General features: G+C 41.1%; 1 protein-coding gene across 1 annotated transcript in view; it reads left to right on the top strand.

Moving 5' to 3' along the window:
• DOCK3 (dedicator of cytokinesis 3) overlaps positions 1-18742 on the top strand; it is a 1382531-nt gene that overhangs the window by 907890 nt on the left and 455899 nt on the right. The window contains exon 7 of the mRNA XM_078661294.1: positions 599-683. Coding sequence (XP_078517420.1) covers positions 599-683 — 85 coding nt within the window. The remainder of the gene's footprint in view (positions 1-598; positions 684-18742) is intronic.

Here is an 18742-nt window from a genome sequence, read left to right as displayed (position 1 = left end):
GCTCATATATCCATTCCCATAAAAATTATGGACTGCCTGCTAACAGCAGCTCAGAGGAGTTACCTGTTCTATGGAAGTCTGTTTTTCTGTTGTTTTGGAAGCAGGGTATTTGATGACTTTGGGAACAACATGCTTAAATGAAATCAGTGTTTTCTGACATATTCAAAAGTTTCTACAAATGGAACTGATGAAAGATTCAGATGATCTGATTCAGAGAAAAACACCCCATCTTCTCTCTTCACCCAGCCCCCACTGCCCTTTTCCTTTACTGTTGCTCTCAATGTAACTAGTTTTCCACTCTCTAGATCCTCTCTCATGCTTCCTTTCTCGTGCTTCCTCTATGTCCCATCACATTATTCACTATTTTACCCCTCTACTTCTGTATAATTCTTTTACTGTTCCCCATTTTCACTATGCTCACATTTTCCTTTCCCACCTACCTTTTCTTCAGTTTCCTTCTGTTTTTATCCTCTTACATTCTCTCTCTCTCCTTCATTCCCTTCCTAGTGCACCTCCACCCCCTCATCCTCTCCATCCACTTTTTTTCATGCTGCCCTATAAGCCCCTTTAATCGTATTCTCTCTCGTTTCTCCCATAGGCATTTGGGACTTGATCTTGTGCCACGGAAAGAGTTTGAGGTGGTTGATTCTGACCAGATAAGTGTTTCAGATCTGTACAAAATGGTAAGCAAACATACGGTAATGCCCTTGCTTTTGTAGCAAAGCATGAATAACATAGGTTTATGGGAATAAAAAAGATGATGTGTATGTAAATATTAATTTATTATCATTTATATTAATATATAAATATAATGTATATTATAATAATTTTTATATTTATAAATATGATCGAAATGTTTAGATTTGTTTAATGCCTATATCCCCGTGAAGTCTCTTAAGACTTTTTGCTGGTCAAGCAATGTAAGTTAAAAAGTTAACTGTATGTCAGTAGTGGGTGAAGGGGGTGTGTTCTACGATGGATGGAATCTAAATCTTATACATGGAATAAAATGCGAAATTGTCAAGGCAAAAAACCTTGGGCTCTATTTAGAGTTTGGCCGAGCAGGAGCACTTCTGGAAATTGGTGATGCTCTGCTCTTCCACACTCATGGACTTTCCATTCTATTTAAGGTTGGGAGAAGCACCAGGTTTCAACTTGTGAAGTTTTCACTGGTTCTACTTGTATAAACCACAGATTTTCTAGCCACCAGAGGGCTGCCTGGTCACATTGCCAGTCATCAAGTTCTGTTTGAGGCAGGCCAACCATCAATGATTTTTGAGAATGCCCCCCCCTTGCCGGGATACAGTTCTTGGAGCATCAGGATTGGAGATTTGTTTTTTACTTAAAGAAAACAAACTTCTGCGTTGGGAGTTTGTTTCTCTAAACAAAGAATTTGAGGAGGATTCCACCCTGGAAACAAGCAGTGCTGTGAGGGGAGCCACCCTTCACAACACAGGGATGCCTGCCATGTAGGCAGGGATTCAGATCAGTATTCATATTTTCCATACTCAGTGGGGGTCCTTGGATTCTAATATTGATTCAGCTGTGGGTCTATGGTTTCCAGTAATCATTACGCGGGGGTCCACAGAAGTCAAAAGTTTAAGACCCTCTGTACAAGAATATTTATTGGCAAGAGTGGGCAGGCCTTTTTGGTATGATCACTTGATTTCCTTACTCAAAGACATATAAAGATGGTCAAGTAAAATGCTGCAAGCCTCTTGGTCTGTTGCTTACCAAGACATAGCTAGTCGTTGGTATAGTCATATGGCAATGTAGTTAAATACATGATAACGGGGTTTGGATGATAAAGACCATAGTTGGGTTTGCATTGGAGAGGTTTTGCTATATGTGAACTAAGTAAGGCATTCGAGGGAGCGTATGAAATCATTTGTAATGTGAGCATCTAGCACAATATTCAAATTTGATTAATTGAAAACAGTGGAGAAGGTTTGGAAGGATCATGAGTCTCACAACTTAACACCTCAGCTTCAGTTTACGTTTATTGATATCTTCTATAAAAATGACAAACCTCTTGGTGCTGAAAATCAGGGCTGATATCCAGGGCCAGACAGGAAATCAGAATAAGCCATGTCAAAAATGTTCAAACCAGTCCCAGATTTACAGAGCACAGAGAGGCAACACAGACATAAATAGAACAAATGCTGAAAAACAATTCTTTCGGGAGTCTTCGGTGAGGTCAATACTTCTTTTAATAGTTCTACTACCATGGATGCATGATACAAAGCAGATGCTGCCAACACGTTTCACCCTGAATAGGGCTTCATCAGGGGAATAGTGAGGTTTAAGAAATTTTAGAGAGAGCACGTCAATTCGTATAGCGTCCGTAGAGGCTCAAATTAGTGATGTATGAACTCAAAAAGGAAAACCGTGTCCTCATTGAGGAGGTCATCAGATCCGTAACAGAAATAGCGTGTTCACTCTGATAGGTGAATCAGCGGTCAATGAGTCAATTCGTGTCGGTTTGCACATCGTACGGAGTTCGGGAGACGCGGTGTCAGTCCATTTGCCGCAGCATTAACAGAATGCCACACTGAATTGGATGGTGACTAGAATAGGGCCATGGGGCTGGGGCTGTGGTTAGCCTGCAACTCACCGAGAAAGTGCCAAATTGGCCAGTACAGCCCTGCAATAATCACATTCTGCTACCTGCTCAGGAAAAAGCTTGAATATGTTCAAATAGATGATTTTTGACATTATCAAAATGTTCCCCTGCCCATCAGGGATTGCAGCAGATTGGCAGAAAATCATGTAATGATGTTGTTACTTTCAGTCTGACTTAGCGGTTTGTTTTCTCCTTTTGTCATACATTTGGAAACCAATACCTTTCTTTGTTATCTTAAAGTAGCCGTTTGTGATTGGTCTTTATGAATGAACTCCCAACATGAACATTTTCGTTCTATTAATCGGTGGACAGCTTGATTCTCTTTTGCGTTTCATGCAATGATCTATAGAGGATTTTTTCAAATTCTTTACTATTATCAATAAACATTACAATAAGGTATTTTAGTGACCTAAGTTTTGGATATAGTTTTTAAGTTAATCTACATTAATGTTTTTTTCGATTCTGCCTAATTTCCTTGGAAGCATGCTATAATCCAATGAGACTTTTCATTGGTTTCCATTTTTTGTAGAGTTCATCTACTAATCTTCTCTCTACAGCTACGAGTGGTTTGGAATTAGATAGTGGTAATACCATATTTCTTACTGACGCCAGGAAGATCGACAGCCTCATAAGGAATGACAAAAAACAAGAAGGAATCAACTTTTATTCCCCGATTCTTGAATGAGATCCTTCAACCTTAGCCTTTTTGCTGAAGATCAAGTGCTTCAGATATGGCTTAGGAATTTTACTGGTAAAAAGTTTGACTCCGCCGCAAACAGGAATACCGGATGTGACATCTGATTTGACAAGGAACTATTGCTACTGGCTGGATTAGGAATTCCTTGCATTTACAGTGTTCTTTCTCACTTTCATTTGCCATAATTCAAGGCAATATATGATTTTGGATTTATCTGTGGGAGTCATCTGTAATTGTAGTTCACAGTGGATTTACAGGTCAATTACTGCTGCCCTTGCTTATGTTTCAATAGTTTATATTCTTTTATAAGCGTAGCTAGAATCACTGAAACACATGGAACCCAATGGGTTAATTGCTCATGTCAATTAACAACTTTATTTGTTTAAGTTAGAATCCCTTCTTTCAGTGATTGCAAATTTTCCTGCTCTGCTTTTTTGTGCGCTGGGTAATGGTGGTGTGAATGTATGACATTACAACGCACGCCTTTACCACACAGGCTTCTTTCATGCAGCCATAACCACACAGACACATTACCACACATGCATTTATCACACATGCCTTAAACATACATATTAAAAATATGTAAGGTGAGTAAACCAATTATATATATATATATATATATATATATATATATATATATATATATATATATATATATATATATATATATATATATATATTTATTTATATATATATATATATATATATATATATATATATTTTTTTTTTCTGTGTTAAGGATGTGAGGGTTGCAATAAACATCTGGAAATCGGAGACCTGTGTGCTAGCCTGTTTTCAGCCCTACTGGAGTGAAAAGGTGTTCGAATATATATATATATATATATATATATATATATAAACTCCAATCCCCCTTTCCTTTCAAAGAGGCACACCGGCACTGGCTGGGTTGCAATAAATTCATTTATTCGAGTGAAATAACACGAAGGCAAGAGGCTTCCTTATCCCAACGTTTCTGCTTGTGAAAGCCTTGGTCACGGGAGGCAGTCTCTGTTTTTCTGACATTATTTTTTGCGCAATGGAAAGGGCATCAATATAAGAAAGTTGGAGCATACACATGTTTCTTTCATTTAAAGCCTTCAAGTTTTCCATTGCGCACTCTGAAAGAGAATACGGCCCACGCTGTTTAAAAGAAGACCACGTGGGTGCAATCAAAAAACAGAGACTGCCTCCCGTGACCAAGGCTTTCACAAGCAGAAACGTTGGGATAAGGAAGCCTTTTGCCTTCGTGTTATTTCACTCGAATAAATGAATTTATTGCAACCCAGCCAGTGCCGGTGTGCCTCTTTGAAAGGAAAGGGGGATTGGAGTTTATGTTTTCCTGGAAGCCTCGCACCAGCATCACTGGCCGCCCTGCTAAGGTCCAGGTCTATTTGCGTGGCACTGTGGATTGATATATATATATATATATATGTATATATATATATTCACTGAAAAAACCATAGGTTATAGACCATATATAGTTAGGAATTAGCATTTACAAAACCTTGAAAATTCACTGAAAAAAACATAGGTTATAGACCATATATAGTTAGGAATTAGCATTTACAAAACCTTGAAAATTCACTGAAAAAACCATAGGTTATAGACCATAAATTGTTAGGAATTAGCATTTAAAAAACCTTATTTTACTCACACAAAACCATTGAAATTCCATATATAGTTAGTTGCACTAACTATATATCGCGCACCCGCAATCCACTGCTGATGATGTCACATATTACATCATTCATGACATGGTCAGTGACATCACTGATGACATCACTGATGACATCTCAAATGACATCACTGATGACATCACTGATGACATCTCAAATGACATCACTGATGACATCACTGATGACATCTCAAATGACATCACTGATGACAACATCCAGTGACTGTATGTTTCTGTAAAGTTAAAATGTGTCTTACATATTGAAGAATGAGTGGAAGTATAAGTGTCTGCACAAAGGATTTAGTAGGTGCATGACTGAATGTATGAGTGAGTGATTAAATGTGTCTCACTGAGTGCATGGGTTAGTGACTAAACTGTCTTAATTTGTGCATCATTATGTCTGTTGTTCTGTAAACTGCTGCATGTGTTGATCAGTAGCTATATGATTAACTATATGGGTTACTGATTGATTGTCCAAGTATTTGTATGGGAGACTGAGTGTGTGTGTGGCTGGCTGGGAGGTGTGTGACTCTGTGCAGATCAATGTGTACTTGTATCAATGATTGTATAAGAAGGTAAGTATGTGTTAGTATATGTTTGAAAATGTAAGGTGCTCTATGTTTAACTGTATAGACAAGAAAATGGAAGTGTCATTGATTCTTTACAGGACTGACTAGGTGTGTGAGTAACTCCATGGATGAGTGGCAGACTGTGAGTGTCTGTATAGGTGTATGAGTGCATATGATAGTGTTGTAAAGATGAGTGATTGTATGTATGAATGATTGTATGGGTGAATGAGTGAAGGTGTGTGTAGACGTAGGAATCAGTGAGTGCGTATGTAGTAACTAGTATTGGTGTGTCAATGGTTTCAAAAATTATACTCTGTATTTAACACTGGGTGAAACAGAGGTTATATTAAAATGTGAGGAGATGCATTGTATTGTCACATGAATGATATCATCAGTGATGTGGTCATTGATGTCAAATGAGATGTCATCAGTGATGTCATCAGTGATGTCATTTGAGATGTCATCAGTGATGTCATCAGTGATGTCACTGACCATGTCATGAATGATGTAATATGTGACATCATCAGCAGTGGATTGCGGGTGCGCGATATATAGTTAGTGCAACTAACTATATATGGAATTTCAATGGTTTTGTGTGAGTAAAATAAGGTTTTTTAAATGCTAATTCCTAACGATATATGGTCTATAACCTATGGTTTTTTCAGTGAATTTTCAAGGTTTTGTAAATGCTAATTCCTAACTATATATGGTCTATAACCTATGTTTTTTTCAGTGAATTTTCAAGGTTTTGTAAATGCTAATTCCTAACTATATATGGTCTATAACCTATGGTTTTTTCAGTGAATTTCAATGGTTTTTTAATAGCAAATATCATAAGCTGTCGAATGTCAAGTACGTGGTAAGTAAAAACATTTTTGTGTTTATGCACACTGATCTGCTTTGAATGCTGCCCCCCCCCTCATTTCTATTAGGAGTACTCTCTCTTTGCAGATAGTGAAGGGTAGTTAACGCAGGCCTTTGCTCCCGTTCTAATCCGTCGTGCCTGCTTCTCTCTCCATTTGATTGATTGTTCTCTTTGGTTCATTCTCTATTTACAAACAAGCACAGAGTCGCAATACTCTGTTTGGTCTTTGCAGATTCCGAAAAATCGTGTAAAAAAACCAAAGGAATCGAGCAAAATCAGTAGGCCACTAATGGGATCTCTTTTTGACCTCGCTAAAATAGAAACATTAGGAACAACCTGTTGAAAATAGCAATGTGTATGTACATAAGCGGCGTTCATTTGTGTTCACAGTACCCCTTGTTGATTGTTTGAATCGAGCATTGAATTGTTCGAAGTTGGTTCTCTTAAGGATCTTCTCTGCCTGCAAACGAGGAAGAATAGGAATATTCTCTCTCACTTTGCAGATAGTGAAGGGTAGGCAACGCAAACCTTTAACACGTCGTGCCTATTTCGTTCCTCATTGATTGATTGTTTGCCCGAACATTGACTGTTTGGGAATTGGTTCTTTTTGGAGGTATTCCCTGTTTGCAAATAAACGTAGGAAAATCTTTGCAAGTAGTGAAAGGGTACGTAATGCGGACCTTTCTCCCCCGTTGTAATCTGTCATGCCTATCTACTCCCCACTGATTGATGCACCTGTTTCACCCGGACCATTTACTAGAGATAGGTCATCTGGCCCGACCAGAGGGCACCCCTAGTGAAAAGGACATATGCAATAATAACGAAGTGATCACTGTATCCTGTTAACAGAAACTTTAGCATGAAACAACCTGGAAAGAAAAGAATAGGAAAACGAAAATCAGTAGGCCACTGATGAACTTTTTATTAAATAACAAACAAAGAAACGATAACAATACGTAATGATAAAACCTATTATTGTCCTAGAAACAAGAAACGTTAGAAGTAAGCCCGTAATAAGAAACCTGAAAACATCGCCCCTCACTGCCCCAAAACGTGTCTGTCCCACCGCCTGCCACGGCCAAATAACGGCAAACTGGGAAAGATACAAGTCAGCAGACATCCGCCCCATTCTAGAAACTTCCAAAGTGCAACAGGTTTTCGGCTACGCCCAGCCGGAAGCAACACATATAAGGCGGGTCCTGCTGCCAACCGTCGGCCAGGAGATCATCACGTAGGGTGTAGCCGGAGGAGAGGCCGAGGCCAGCGGGACCCGGCCAGGGGGATTGACAACACTGGAGAGTTTTAGGGGGGGGGGGATGTCCGTGTCCTCGACCCTCCCCTCTCTCTCCCAGTCCGGCCGCGGTGGCCCTTGAGAGTTGCAGGTTGTCCTCCCACAATCTCTCCCGGTCCGGCCACCAACGGCCGGGGGCTGGGGCCGACGGGATCCGGCTGCAGCCGATGAGCCAAGGAACCCGTTCATGGGGCCAGAGCAAAGAGCGCCCAGCCGCCAACCGCCGGAAGCCCGGCCCGAAGACGGACGGGACATTTCTTCTTTCTTGAATAATTGCTGCAACAACCCTGGGGGGGGATGTGTTGCACATGCCTCCGACCCCCCCCCCCCTCGTCCTCATCGCCTGGTCCGTCCATAACAAATCTCAAGCGAGACACCGTGGGGTGCACTGGGAGGGAGAGACGGTGCGAACAGGCCTCTCCCGCCTCCCCAGGTGGAGGCTTCCCAGCTGCACCCTCAGCGCTCCAGGCGCCCGGAAAAGGGTTCTTCCATTGTAGCGATGCTGCAACGTCTCGCCCGGCAGGGTGGAGCCCGTCCGCTCATTTGACCCCGCGATCGCCAGTAGCTATCGAACTCTCAAAATGGCGGTCGACCTGGCAAGAGCGGGCCCAGCATAAAGAAATGGCCCGGTCACTGGTTGACTCCACCACCGTAGTCCTCCACGACCTTGAAGATTCTAGAGGAGCCGCGGAAGTCCCCGACCCCCGCAGACACCCCCGATGGGGAATGACTGCCATGATCGCCCGTGGAGTGACAAAACTGTAGCCGCGGGACGTCGGCGCTCCCATGCTGGCGCCAGCCTCAGTTTGAATGACTAGAATCCTGCAGACCTCAGTTCCGGTGAAAGCACAGTGTGACCCGGTAGGAAAAATTGTTGCACCCCCTCCCCTTTTTGACTGATGGTTCAAACCACCGATCCTTTCCTTTGCCCTTTTAACAGAACTTTGGACTGCCTCCCCCCCCCCGCGGCGCCCCACGCCGTTATTTGCTGGGCGGCAACTTACTAGACATCACCTTCGTGACATCCAGATTTCAGCACGTTCTGCTGCCTTGGAACTATTCGCACAACAGACCGCTACTGACAACCCACCCCCCGGGACGCCCCACGCCGGATACCCAAATCAGTGCGGCACCCAGGCAACATCTTCTGAATTTTCATAATTTGAAAGAACTAGTAACATGTCCTCATCAGGAATTTCCTCTTCAATCATCTCATCAGGAATTTCCTCATGAAAAGTCTGCAATGATGATTCTTGTAACTCTATGGTCTCCAAACATTCGATAAATTCGCCATCAAGACATTGATCAAAAAAATCATTCAAGTCATCTCCTCCTTGTGAGAATATTTCATTATTGGTGCTGTCAATTTCAATAAATGTAGTGGATAATTCAAAAGAAATTGCCACGGTCTCTTCGTTGTTTAAATGTTTTTACTGTTTTTGTTTTGTTGTATATATTTATAAGTTATTAAAGTTTTATATTCCTACTACTTTGTTGGAGTGCTATATATTTTTAATGTGACACATAATTGTAAAAACTTTGATGTACAAAGAGTCATCCCTGGAATCTTCCGCTTCAGGCTCGGTCCCCTCCCCAATCACAATACAGGATGGTTTTCAGATAGTAGGAACACGTGTGGTGTGACGGATCTCATCGGGTGTGGGCCTTGATCTACTATAACTCCTTTGAAGAGGGGTGATTCTTTACTGCTGGGGCCATAAACTACATCTGCAGGGCTAGCTGATAGCCTAGGACCGGCCTGGACAATCGGACACAGAGGAAGAGGAGTGTCAGAGGGTGCAGTAGTGAATAGGGCGAAAGGGAGGTGTCGGGCGGGCACAGAGTGTGATTCTCAGGGAAGAGCAGCGCAGATGGGGGGAGGTTTATTGCCCATGCATAAGACAGAGAGCGGGGGTGACCAGTGCCTGGGGAAGATGCTTGCGAGGGTGGGGAGCCATGCTACGAATCGACAGCGTGCAGAGAGTGGGTCTGGTCAAGGCATCTAAAATGGCTGCCGTGCACGACAAAAGTGTGGCATTTCAAAAAAGGCAAGATGGCGCAGACAATGTTTTTCAACACTTTCTCATTTCCTTCGAATCGAACGTTAACAGACGTTGGTGCATATTACCAAAGTTAAGCGATATTTATCGCTAACGATGCTTAGCAACAAATTTTTTACCGCTAAGCATCGTCAGAAATTATCGAAGATAAACCTTGCTATTATCAAGGTTTATCGCAAATGCGATAAAAAACGGCCGCAATGCATGAATATCGCTAAAAAGTCCGCGATATTCATGCATTACTGAGCTAATGCTCTTAGCCATGTTATCCACCTCCCATTGGATAACATGGCTAAGAACTGCTCAGGGCAGGTGTTAGTTTTTGGAGATATTCGCGCTTAGCGCGAATATCTCCAAAAGTTGGTAATAGGAGATAGATATCTTGCATGTTGTAATGCAAGTTATTGTGGTATATGGAACTCATACCATAATCTCTCAGGAAAGCAGAAACTGATCCTTTTGGGACCGCCTGAGAAGGCCTAGGGGGTGAGGGGTACTCTACTTTGCCCCCTTTTCACGTTCCGAACTATTTTATTTTACTCTCTTCTGTAATTACACAAAATGGCAGCGATAAGATGCATCAGAGACAGACAGTGAGAGAAAGGAGGCCAGAGATGAAGAAGAGATGTCAAATACACATTGGAGATAATATAGTGGGAGAAGGGAAGTAAATATGAGTAAACTTACCATGTAACATAAAAATGTTGCACTCTATACTATAAGTCTCATTTTATACTACAATCACTTCGCTACAACCTCATAAATTAAAAATAAAAATGAATAATGTCTCAAACAATTTTTGATTTCTAAATATAAATTTATTCTTCTGAATTTTCAAAATTTGAAAGAACTAGTAACATGTCCTCATCAGGAATTTCCTCTTCAATCATCTCATGTGGAATCTCCTCATGAAAAGTCTGCAATGATGATTCTTGTAACTCTATGGTCTCCAAACATTCGATAAATTCGCCATCAAGAGATTGATCAAAAAAATCATTCAAGTCATCTCCTCCTTGTGAGAATATTTCATTATTGGTGCTGTCAATTTCAATAAATGTAGTGGATAATTCAAAAGAAATTGCCACGGTCTCTTCATTGTGAGCCATTTTATTTTGAAATCGCTTGCTGTAAATTTCAGAAAAAAATAATCACTTTCATTTATCGTTTTTAGTAATACATAATATAAAACTAACTTTATCAAGTATTTAGTATAACAGAAGGACTGTAAATAAATAACAGAAAACATTTTTCAAATTATCTTCAAGTGTACAACATAGTTCCCCTTACAAATTAACAACTCACCTTTTTAAAAGTAGGAGAAGTGTTAGTACTGTGTAAATCAAACACCAGAAATTGACCACCAAAAATTCCTCACAAATGTACCTCAGACAGTAGTATCACAAAATGGCTGTGGTTTCCTCTCATTTTAGATATATACATAACCAATTAACTTTCATCACACAGAAATACAAAACCAAAGTAACATTTTAATTGGTTCTAAATTTCAACACTTTCAAATGTGTTTTCCCCATGCAATTTTCCATAGGACATTTAGATATGTCTACAGCCTGAATGGCTGAACGGAATTACACCAAACTTGGCAAAATGGTACATCAAACCTAAGAGGTCAGGGAGGATCTACTATGCCCCCTTATGGTCATTTGCCCCTTCGCTTTGGCCTCCTCTTGTCTCTCGATCCTACCGAGAGACAAGATGGCGGCCGCTACGGACTGTTTGGAATGTTTACAGACGCCGGAGAACCAATCAGCTTCGCAAAGCTCCGTAACGCGAAAAGTACGCGAAGCGGAGCGCTGTTACAGATATATATCTTTTTTTAACGTTAATTTCTCAAAATCCACTGGAGCACATATATTGAGACCTAGCAAAGGCACATCGGGCTACCAGTCCCTACAATTTTGCCAAGTTTCGTGCAAATCCATTCAGCCGTTCGATTATTATTATTTTTATTTTTTTTTGCCCCGCGGGGCCCTTTTAAAACCTCCACATCAAACCTAGGGGGTCAGGGAGGATCTACTATGCCCCCTTATGGTCATTTGCCCCTTCGCTTTGGCCTCCTCTTGTCTCTCGATCCTACCGAGAGACAAGATGGCGGCCGCTATGGACTGTTTGGAATGTTTACAGACGCCGGAGAACCAATCAGCTTCGCTTCACAAAGCTCCGTAACGCGAAAAGTACGCGAACTGGAGCGCTGCCCGGTCCGCTGTTACAGATATATATCTTTTTTTGAACGTTAATTTCTCAAAATCCACTGGAGCACATATATTGAGACCTAGCAAAGGCACATCGGGCTACCAGTCCCTACAATTTTGCCAAGTTTCGTGCAAATCCATTCAGCCGTTCGGGCTAAAAGTGAGGCCAACCGCCCTATGGAAAACTCAATGTTAAAAACACGTTTTGGGACCCCCCTTTTTTCTCGGCCCCCCCTTGACGAACCCCCCCCCCCCCAAATTTTCAGGGGCTGCTCAGAAACAAAATGTTCCATTTTCCTGAAAATTTCAGCCAATTCCGTCCACAAATGCTAAAGTTATTAGACATAGAATTTTCAAAAATCCCATAGAGAAAAAATCCTAACTATATATACCTTCTGGCGACCGCCAGTAGGTAATATATATATATATATATATATATATATAGATATACATATGTATATGGAAGACAATTTCTCGGGAGAAATAAGAGGCCAGAGAGGGGCTTCAAGGGAACGGCAAGCTTTATTGAGTTGCTGGCCGTGGCGGTAAATGCATTTCGACATCCTGGGCTTCCTCAGTACCCATCACTGTAGTCCTTTCCAAATGTTTCTCCATCCTGTTTAAAATGGTCGTCTGCAACGAAAGACTCCTCCCCCAAATGTAGTAGACACACCTGGGCAGTTCATTTGAAGTTCAGTGAACTACCCCTCCCAGCATGCACTGTGTCCTCAATACCGGGCCGGTGGCATGGGCGAGCAGATCTGAGACTGTAGGTCTGTGTAGACATTCAGGTGAGTGGAAACGACATCATAACAGCTCCCCAAAGTCCACGAGCGTGCCCCTGGGCCCCCTCCATTATGCTAAGCCGTTTCTCCCAGGATTCCATACAGGTAGGGGCTGCCAAATGTGAGGCGTGATGCCCAAAGGAGATCAAATACCTCCGTCTTCCTGCTTTCTATATGTGTGTATATATATATATATATATATATATATATATATATATATATATATATATATATATATATATATGTGTGTGTGTGTGTATTTTAAAATGTATTATTTTTGGGGGGTTGAGAAACCTTATATTTAATTTACTCCTAATCTCCCTTCACCAGTACCCCTTAAACCCTAAAATTACCCAAATCTTCCTTTAGCTCCATCCACCCCTAAACCCTAAAATTTTAATTTATTTTCTTTACTACTACCCATCCCTAAACCTTAAATATACTGTTACCTCCATTTACTACTACCCAACCCTAAACCCTAAATTTACCAATAACCTCCCTTTCCCACTGCCCACCCTTTAAAATATCATTATCTCCCTTTGCTACTCACCCATAACCCCTACATTTACCTTTACCTCCCCTTACCACTAGACCCTAAAATTAGCCTTACCTCACTTTATCACTGCCCCCCCACCCAAACCTAAAACTGACCCTTACCTCCCTCTATTACCCACACTTAAATACTTTGGGGCTGATTAAGATGGCGTTGTGACCGACCCCTTCAGCCTGTCGGTGGCGGTCTCACCACCATTGTAGACAGGTTCACCGCCCGCCATATTACAATGGCTGGCATTCGGAAACAACGACTGCCACGCATCCGATGGGCTGCTTGAGTCCGCCGGTGTGGCAGAGGGCCTTGTATTCCCTACAATGTTGGTGGTGTCTACCATGTCCCTCCGTAGGGATTACGATGTCCCTTTCCGCCAAACCTGTTGATGGCAGTTAACCTGCCATGAACAGGCAAGCGGAAAGGGACATTGGGGGCCTGTAGCGGGCCCCCTTCCTTCCTGGCCCTAAGCTGTGGGCACTGGGGGGCACCAATGGTGCCCCCCTTGGATCCCTGCACCATGTGGCAGGCGCCGCACTGGTGTCTGCCACGTAGTGCAGGAATGTGTAAAGTGTCCCTATTTTGCATTGAGCGGGTGCTGCAGCCAGCAGAAATGCAGACCACCCCATTGCAGCCAGCAGCCGCCGTGGGATGGTCGCATCGTAATGCCTACTACGGGACTACCGACAACCTGTTGGCCGGTCCCGTCTGCGATAAGGTGGCGGGCGGACATAAGTCCGCCTGCCATCATAATCAGCCCCTTTGTTTAATAAAAGAACATAATAATTATGTTGTTTAAAAAAAATACTTATCTGTGTGGTACTTACCTTTCTAGCAAAGACTTTGTTGTAAAGGCTGTCTCCCTGATAGTGCCCAAGTTCCAAAATTGACTGAAGCAATCTTGGCATTGAGGCAAATTCTTAGTCACCCCCGATGCTACATGTCTGCTTCCTTGTTTATGAAGGCCACCTCGAGAATTTCGGTACCCATAACATAACAGGAATGAAAGAATGTCACCTCTTGTGCAGCATTTTGCATTTCAAACGTGCAGCTCCCTGCCCCAGGTTAAATAATTTAACAATCAAATTCCTAATAAGCAATAAAAGGAAACAACTCCACCCACTCACATTCACCCTTGGCCCAGATACAGGCAGTAACAGCTGTACAAATAAAAACGTATATATATATATACTTATAATATTATTATAGTACACTATCTTACATGTTATAGTCTATGTCATTTTCTCTTATATAATATTGCACACTTAAAAATAATACAGTATGCTAATGTATTAGGTAATATATATAAGCATACATAATGCAACATATGTACACTTTGAATTCTAATAGGAATTTTTGTTTTTCGTTACAGCTTTGCTTATGAATAATTCAGTGTGTTGGTAAAATTGTTTAGCTTTCAGTGTGAAGTGAGAATTACAGAATTACATTAAATACATTGAATGTAAAGCATAACGAGTTTTTTCCAAGCACGTATAAATACACATTAAAAAATAAGCCTCAAATCAGTGACACGCATGAAAAACCAAAACCGAGAATAAGGTTTCCTATTTGAAATGCACTTTGGTGTGAAGTCTGAATTCAGCATATTTTAAAGCATAATACAGTAAATGTAAGTGCCATTCATTATGGAACAGCCTTTCACTATGGGTGGTTGGGCAATACTAACAAAGGGCCCGATTTGCAAAGGTATGCTTACACATTTGTTTTTTTAATATTTTTTATTGAGAGTGCATAGACACAAATATAAAACACATAGGAAACTCGTATAAAATTCCAGAAAGTTTGGGGACACAGCAGTTGGCATCGTTGTAAAGTGCAACAAGATTATCAAAACGCTATTTAAATACATCTTTAAAAGTACTCAATAGTGCAGTCACAGTTCCTATGGTCAAACAGAGAACAATTTTCTTAAAGTGCAAAGTGCTTAAACCTTCAAAAAGTTATAACCAAAAACTTATTTAAATAAAGGACCTAAGATTCACACACAGTAGTACAGTTAGGGTTCCTATAATCAAAGGGAAGGTCATTTTCAATAAAGTGCAAGGTGCTGAATCGAATACATACATTAATAACGAAATCCTAGGCCTTCCGAAAAATATGATCAAAATCTTGTTTTAAGTAAAATACAAAGAAATATCAGAGGACCTACGATTCAAACACATGATCACGGTTCCTATTATCCAAAGGAGGATCATTTTCGATAAAGTACAAAGTGCTGAAGCAAATACATATGTTAATAAAAATCTTATACCTTTCGAGAGTTATGGTTGAGATCTTGTTTTAAATAATATACAAAAGGGATTACCATGGGATCTAAGATTCAAACCTACTCCTGATGTTAATGCATATTTCTTCTCCCTTCCTTGTATTTTAGACAATTTTGCTCTCCATGCATTAAGAGTAGGTATTTTATCTGTTTTCCAGAGTTGCAGGATTAAGGATCTTGCTAGTAGAGCTGCAATAAATAGACTTTCGTCATTCGTGAAGTTGGCAGAGGAGCATCCCAGAATTGCTATTGATTCATTAAGAGAGATTTGGGGATCTATTGTACCTCTAAGATATTTCTCAATCTCCTCCCACAGATTCTGAATTTTTGGGCATTTGTGTAAGCTTACGATTTTTTCCTCTTCACAAAGGTATTTTACAAGTAGTATCTTTACCACTGCTTAGTCTCCACGCTCTTGGTGGAGACTCCCCACATAAAAAGAACAGACGGTCCTATCTTTTGCTAAGTTGAATTTTTTTTCCAGCAAATTAAAATTTATTCCAAAATGGCCAAGATGTGTGCTTAAGAAAACACGGTGGCCATTTTACAATGGTTTGCCTTTTGTGTTTAGAAAAATAATTCCAAGATGGGTGTCTTGCTTGCGCAAGCATATGCTGTGCCCATTCTGTAATTTTTTTTGGGTGTATGCCTAATGTACCATTACTGTGGTAAATTACCATCTTGGAAAGGCAAATTTAAAAAATATGTCTGTTTTGCCATGAAATAGAGGCAAGTGAGTTGCCAGACACCAGAGCGCTGCAGCTATGCACTCACAAAAAATATAAATACAAAAAAGCATGAATATGGTGAGTGTGTAGGGCTAAAGATGATGTAGCGCAGGGAGAGAGAAAGCCTAGTATGACCCACTAGCAGCATGCACTTGCCAGGCTCTCACAAAAAAATGAGTCCCTAAATACAACTTAAGCAGGGGACTAGGAAGAAAGAAAGACAAGCAATGCACCCGAAGGAGTGCAGAAAGCAAAACACAAAAGTAGTCCCCTCACACTATCAGTGGAAGGATACAAGTCAACCAATCAAATGGATGGTAACGAAGGGGTGGGACAAGGCACATGACTGGGGCAGAAACTTATGGAAGAGGGAGATAGACAAGAAAATCCTCCAGTAAGGACCGAGGGCTGACCCAAAACTGTCTCTATTTTTATTGCATTGTAGACAGTAGGCCTATACATTCCAATTGGGTAGGAAGGATACAACCAAACAGTGCCATTTGAGCCAGTGGTTTCCGGTGCTCAGCACCAGTACCTAATCATCGACACTGGTGCTTTTCATGAACACCAGTCAGTAGGCACGGGGAGATTAAGTGATTTGCCCGGAATCACAGGATGTAGAACTGGCGCCGAGACTCAAACCTGGTTCCCCAGCTCCGAAGTTGGCATCTCTGGTCTGGCCTTTACACAACATTCTCTCCCCACTTTCATGGTTAGTAGTTGGTTCTGTTTTAGGCGATGCTAACAGAAGAAATGGGCCGGTGCAAGCTGCCTTTTGACGATAACACCACCACTTATTTTTTTACAAATTAACCACTGCACCCAAATAGCAAACAGAACAAAGGCAAAGCTAAAAATCTCCAATAAACTGATCCTAGATATTATTGACAATGTCTCAAGCCAAAGACTGAAATATGCTAAGGTTGCCAGGCCAAATAAGTAAATGGTTGAAGGAGGCTGAACCAAATCCCCTTAGACACAGAGTATTTTTAGAAAACCATCTGTTGCAAGTGCCATGACATAACAAATCTAAAAAACCTCAGATAACTTGAAACGGACTATGTTTTTTGCTTCATAAATTTTAGCAGGTTTTCTAGACCATTTGGCAGTGATTAGCACAAATTATAAGTCCTGTTTACATGTTGTGCATAGTTATCAGCCCTGTCTCAAGTGCCACACCTTTGATAGGTTCACAGCACTCACTCAACAGCACGTTACATTCTAGGATTTGCACTCCGATAAATATAGCAGAAAACATGAAATTACACATCTCAGAGTGGAAACTCCGGTTGGCTAAAATGCCAGAAATAATTAAAGATGTCATGCATGACACAGGGCCTGTAGGGTGCTAGTTTTGTGCAATTGCAAGTTTCTGTACACATAATGTATAAAAGCAAGTTTCATGAGATATTTAACGATAATTATATTTTTCGTTTCATCAAACTTAATGGGTTTTTCCTGGGATTCAAAGATTAACAGCAAGGGAGACAAAGGTACAGGCATTGTTTCAAAAATGGTGTTAACTTCATGATAGAAATCGTGATAGGGAAGAAGACTGTGGGATGAATTGAAAGTCTGAAGAACCAGAGAAGCTACAGGTACAAAGATCGCGGAAGTAGTAGATAGTAAAAAAGGCTCCACCATTCTTACCAACTATAGGCCTATAGCTTTGCTTCCTACCCCCTCCCAAAACCCCTTGAAAAATTAATTAACCACCAACTCTCTAACTATGTTGAATCTCACTCTCTTCTTAACCCATTACAATCCCGGGTTTTTTCCTGGTCACAGTATGGAATCTGCTCTTCTTTCTGTGCCAGACGATCTGAGGGGAATCATGGACTAAGACGGCCCTGTCGCTTTGGTACTTTTTGATCTCTCTGCTCCATTTGTTACTGCAGCTTAGCCATTTCCTTCATTTCCAGTCATATTCACTGTTTCACTCCACCTCAAGAAATCAATTTTGGGGTCCCACAAGTTTTCTCACTCAGCTCTATGATTTGTAACTATTTAATCTCTCCTTTCGGGATCTCGTCACACCCTGTGGACTTGACATGTCTCACGCAGACAACTGCCACATTTTTATTTGTCTGAAATCGCAAACTGGATGCAACACAACTGTCTATCATTACAGGGCCAATTACGATCTTGGTCGGAAAGTCTCCGACCTTCGGAGGCTTTCCGATGAGATCGTTGGTTTCACTTCCTACCTCCTTATTACAATTTAGGCAGTCGGAAGAGAAACCGTCCAGTCATTCCGCCTGGCTTCTAACGGGCTCAAGGAGCCCTTTGTTATGTTATGTTATGTTATACTTTTATTTATATAGCGCACGGCTACTCCAAAAGAGTGTCCCGGCGCTTTATGTAGGCAGCTCAGCAATTTTAAAAAACATAACAACAATAAAACA

The sequence above is a fragment of the Lissotriton helveticus genome, chromosome 9, assembly GCF_964261635.1.
Source record: "Lissotriton helveticus chromosome 9, aLisHel1.1, whole genome shotgun sequence".
Lineage (NCBI taxonomy): Eukaryota > Metazoa > Chordata > Amphibia > Caudata > Salamandridae > Lissotriton > Lissotriton helveticus.
The sequence above is the reverse complement of the archived record's forward strand: the minus strand, read 5'-3'. Positions and strand labels throughout refer to the sequence as shown.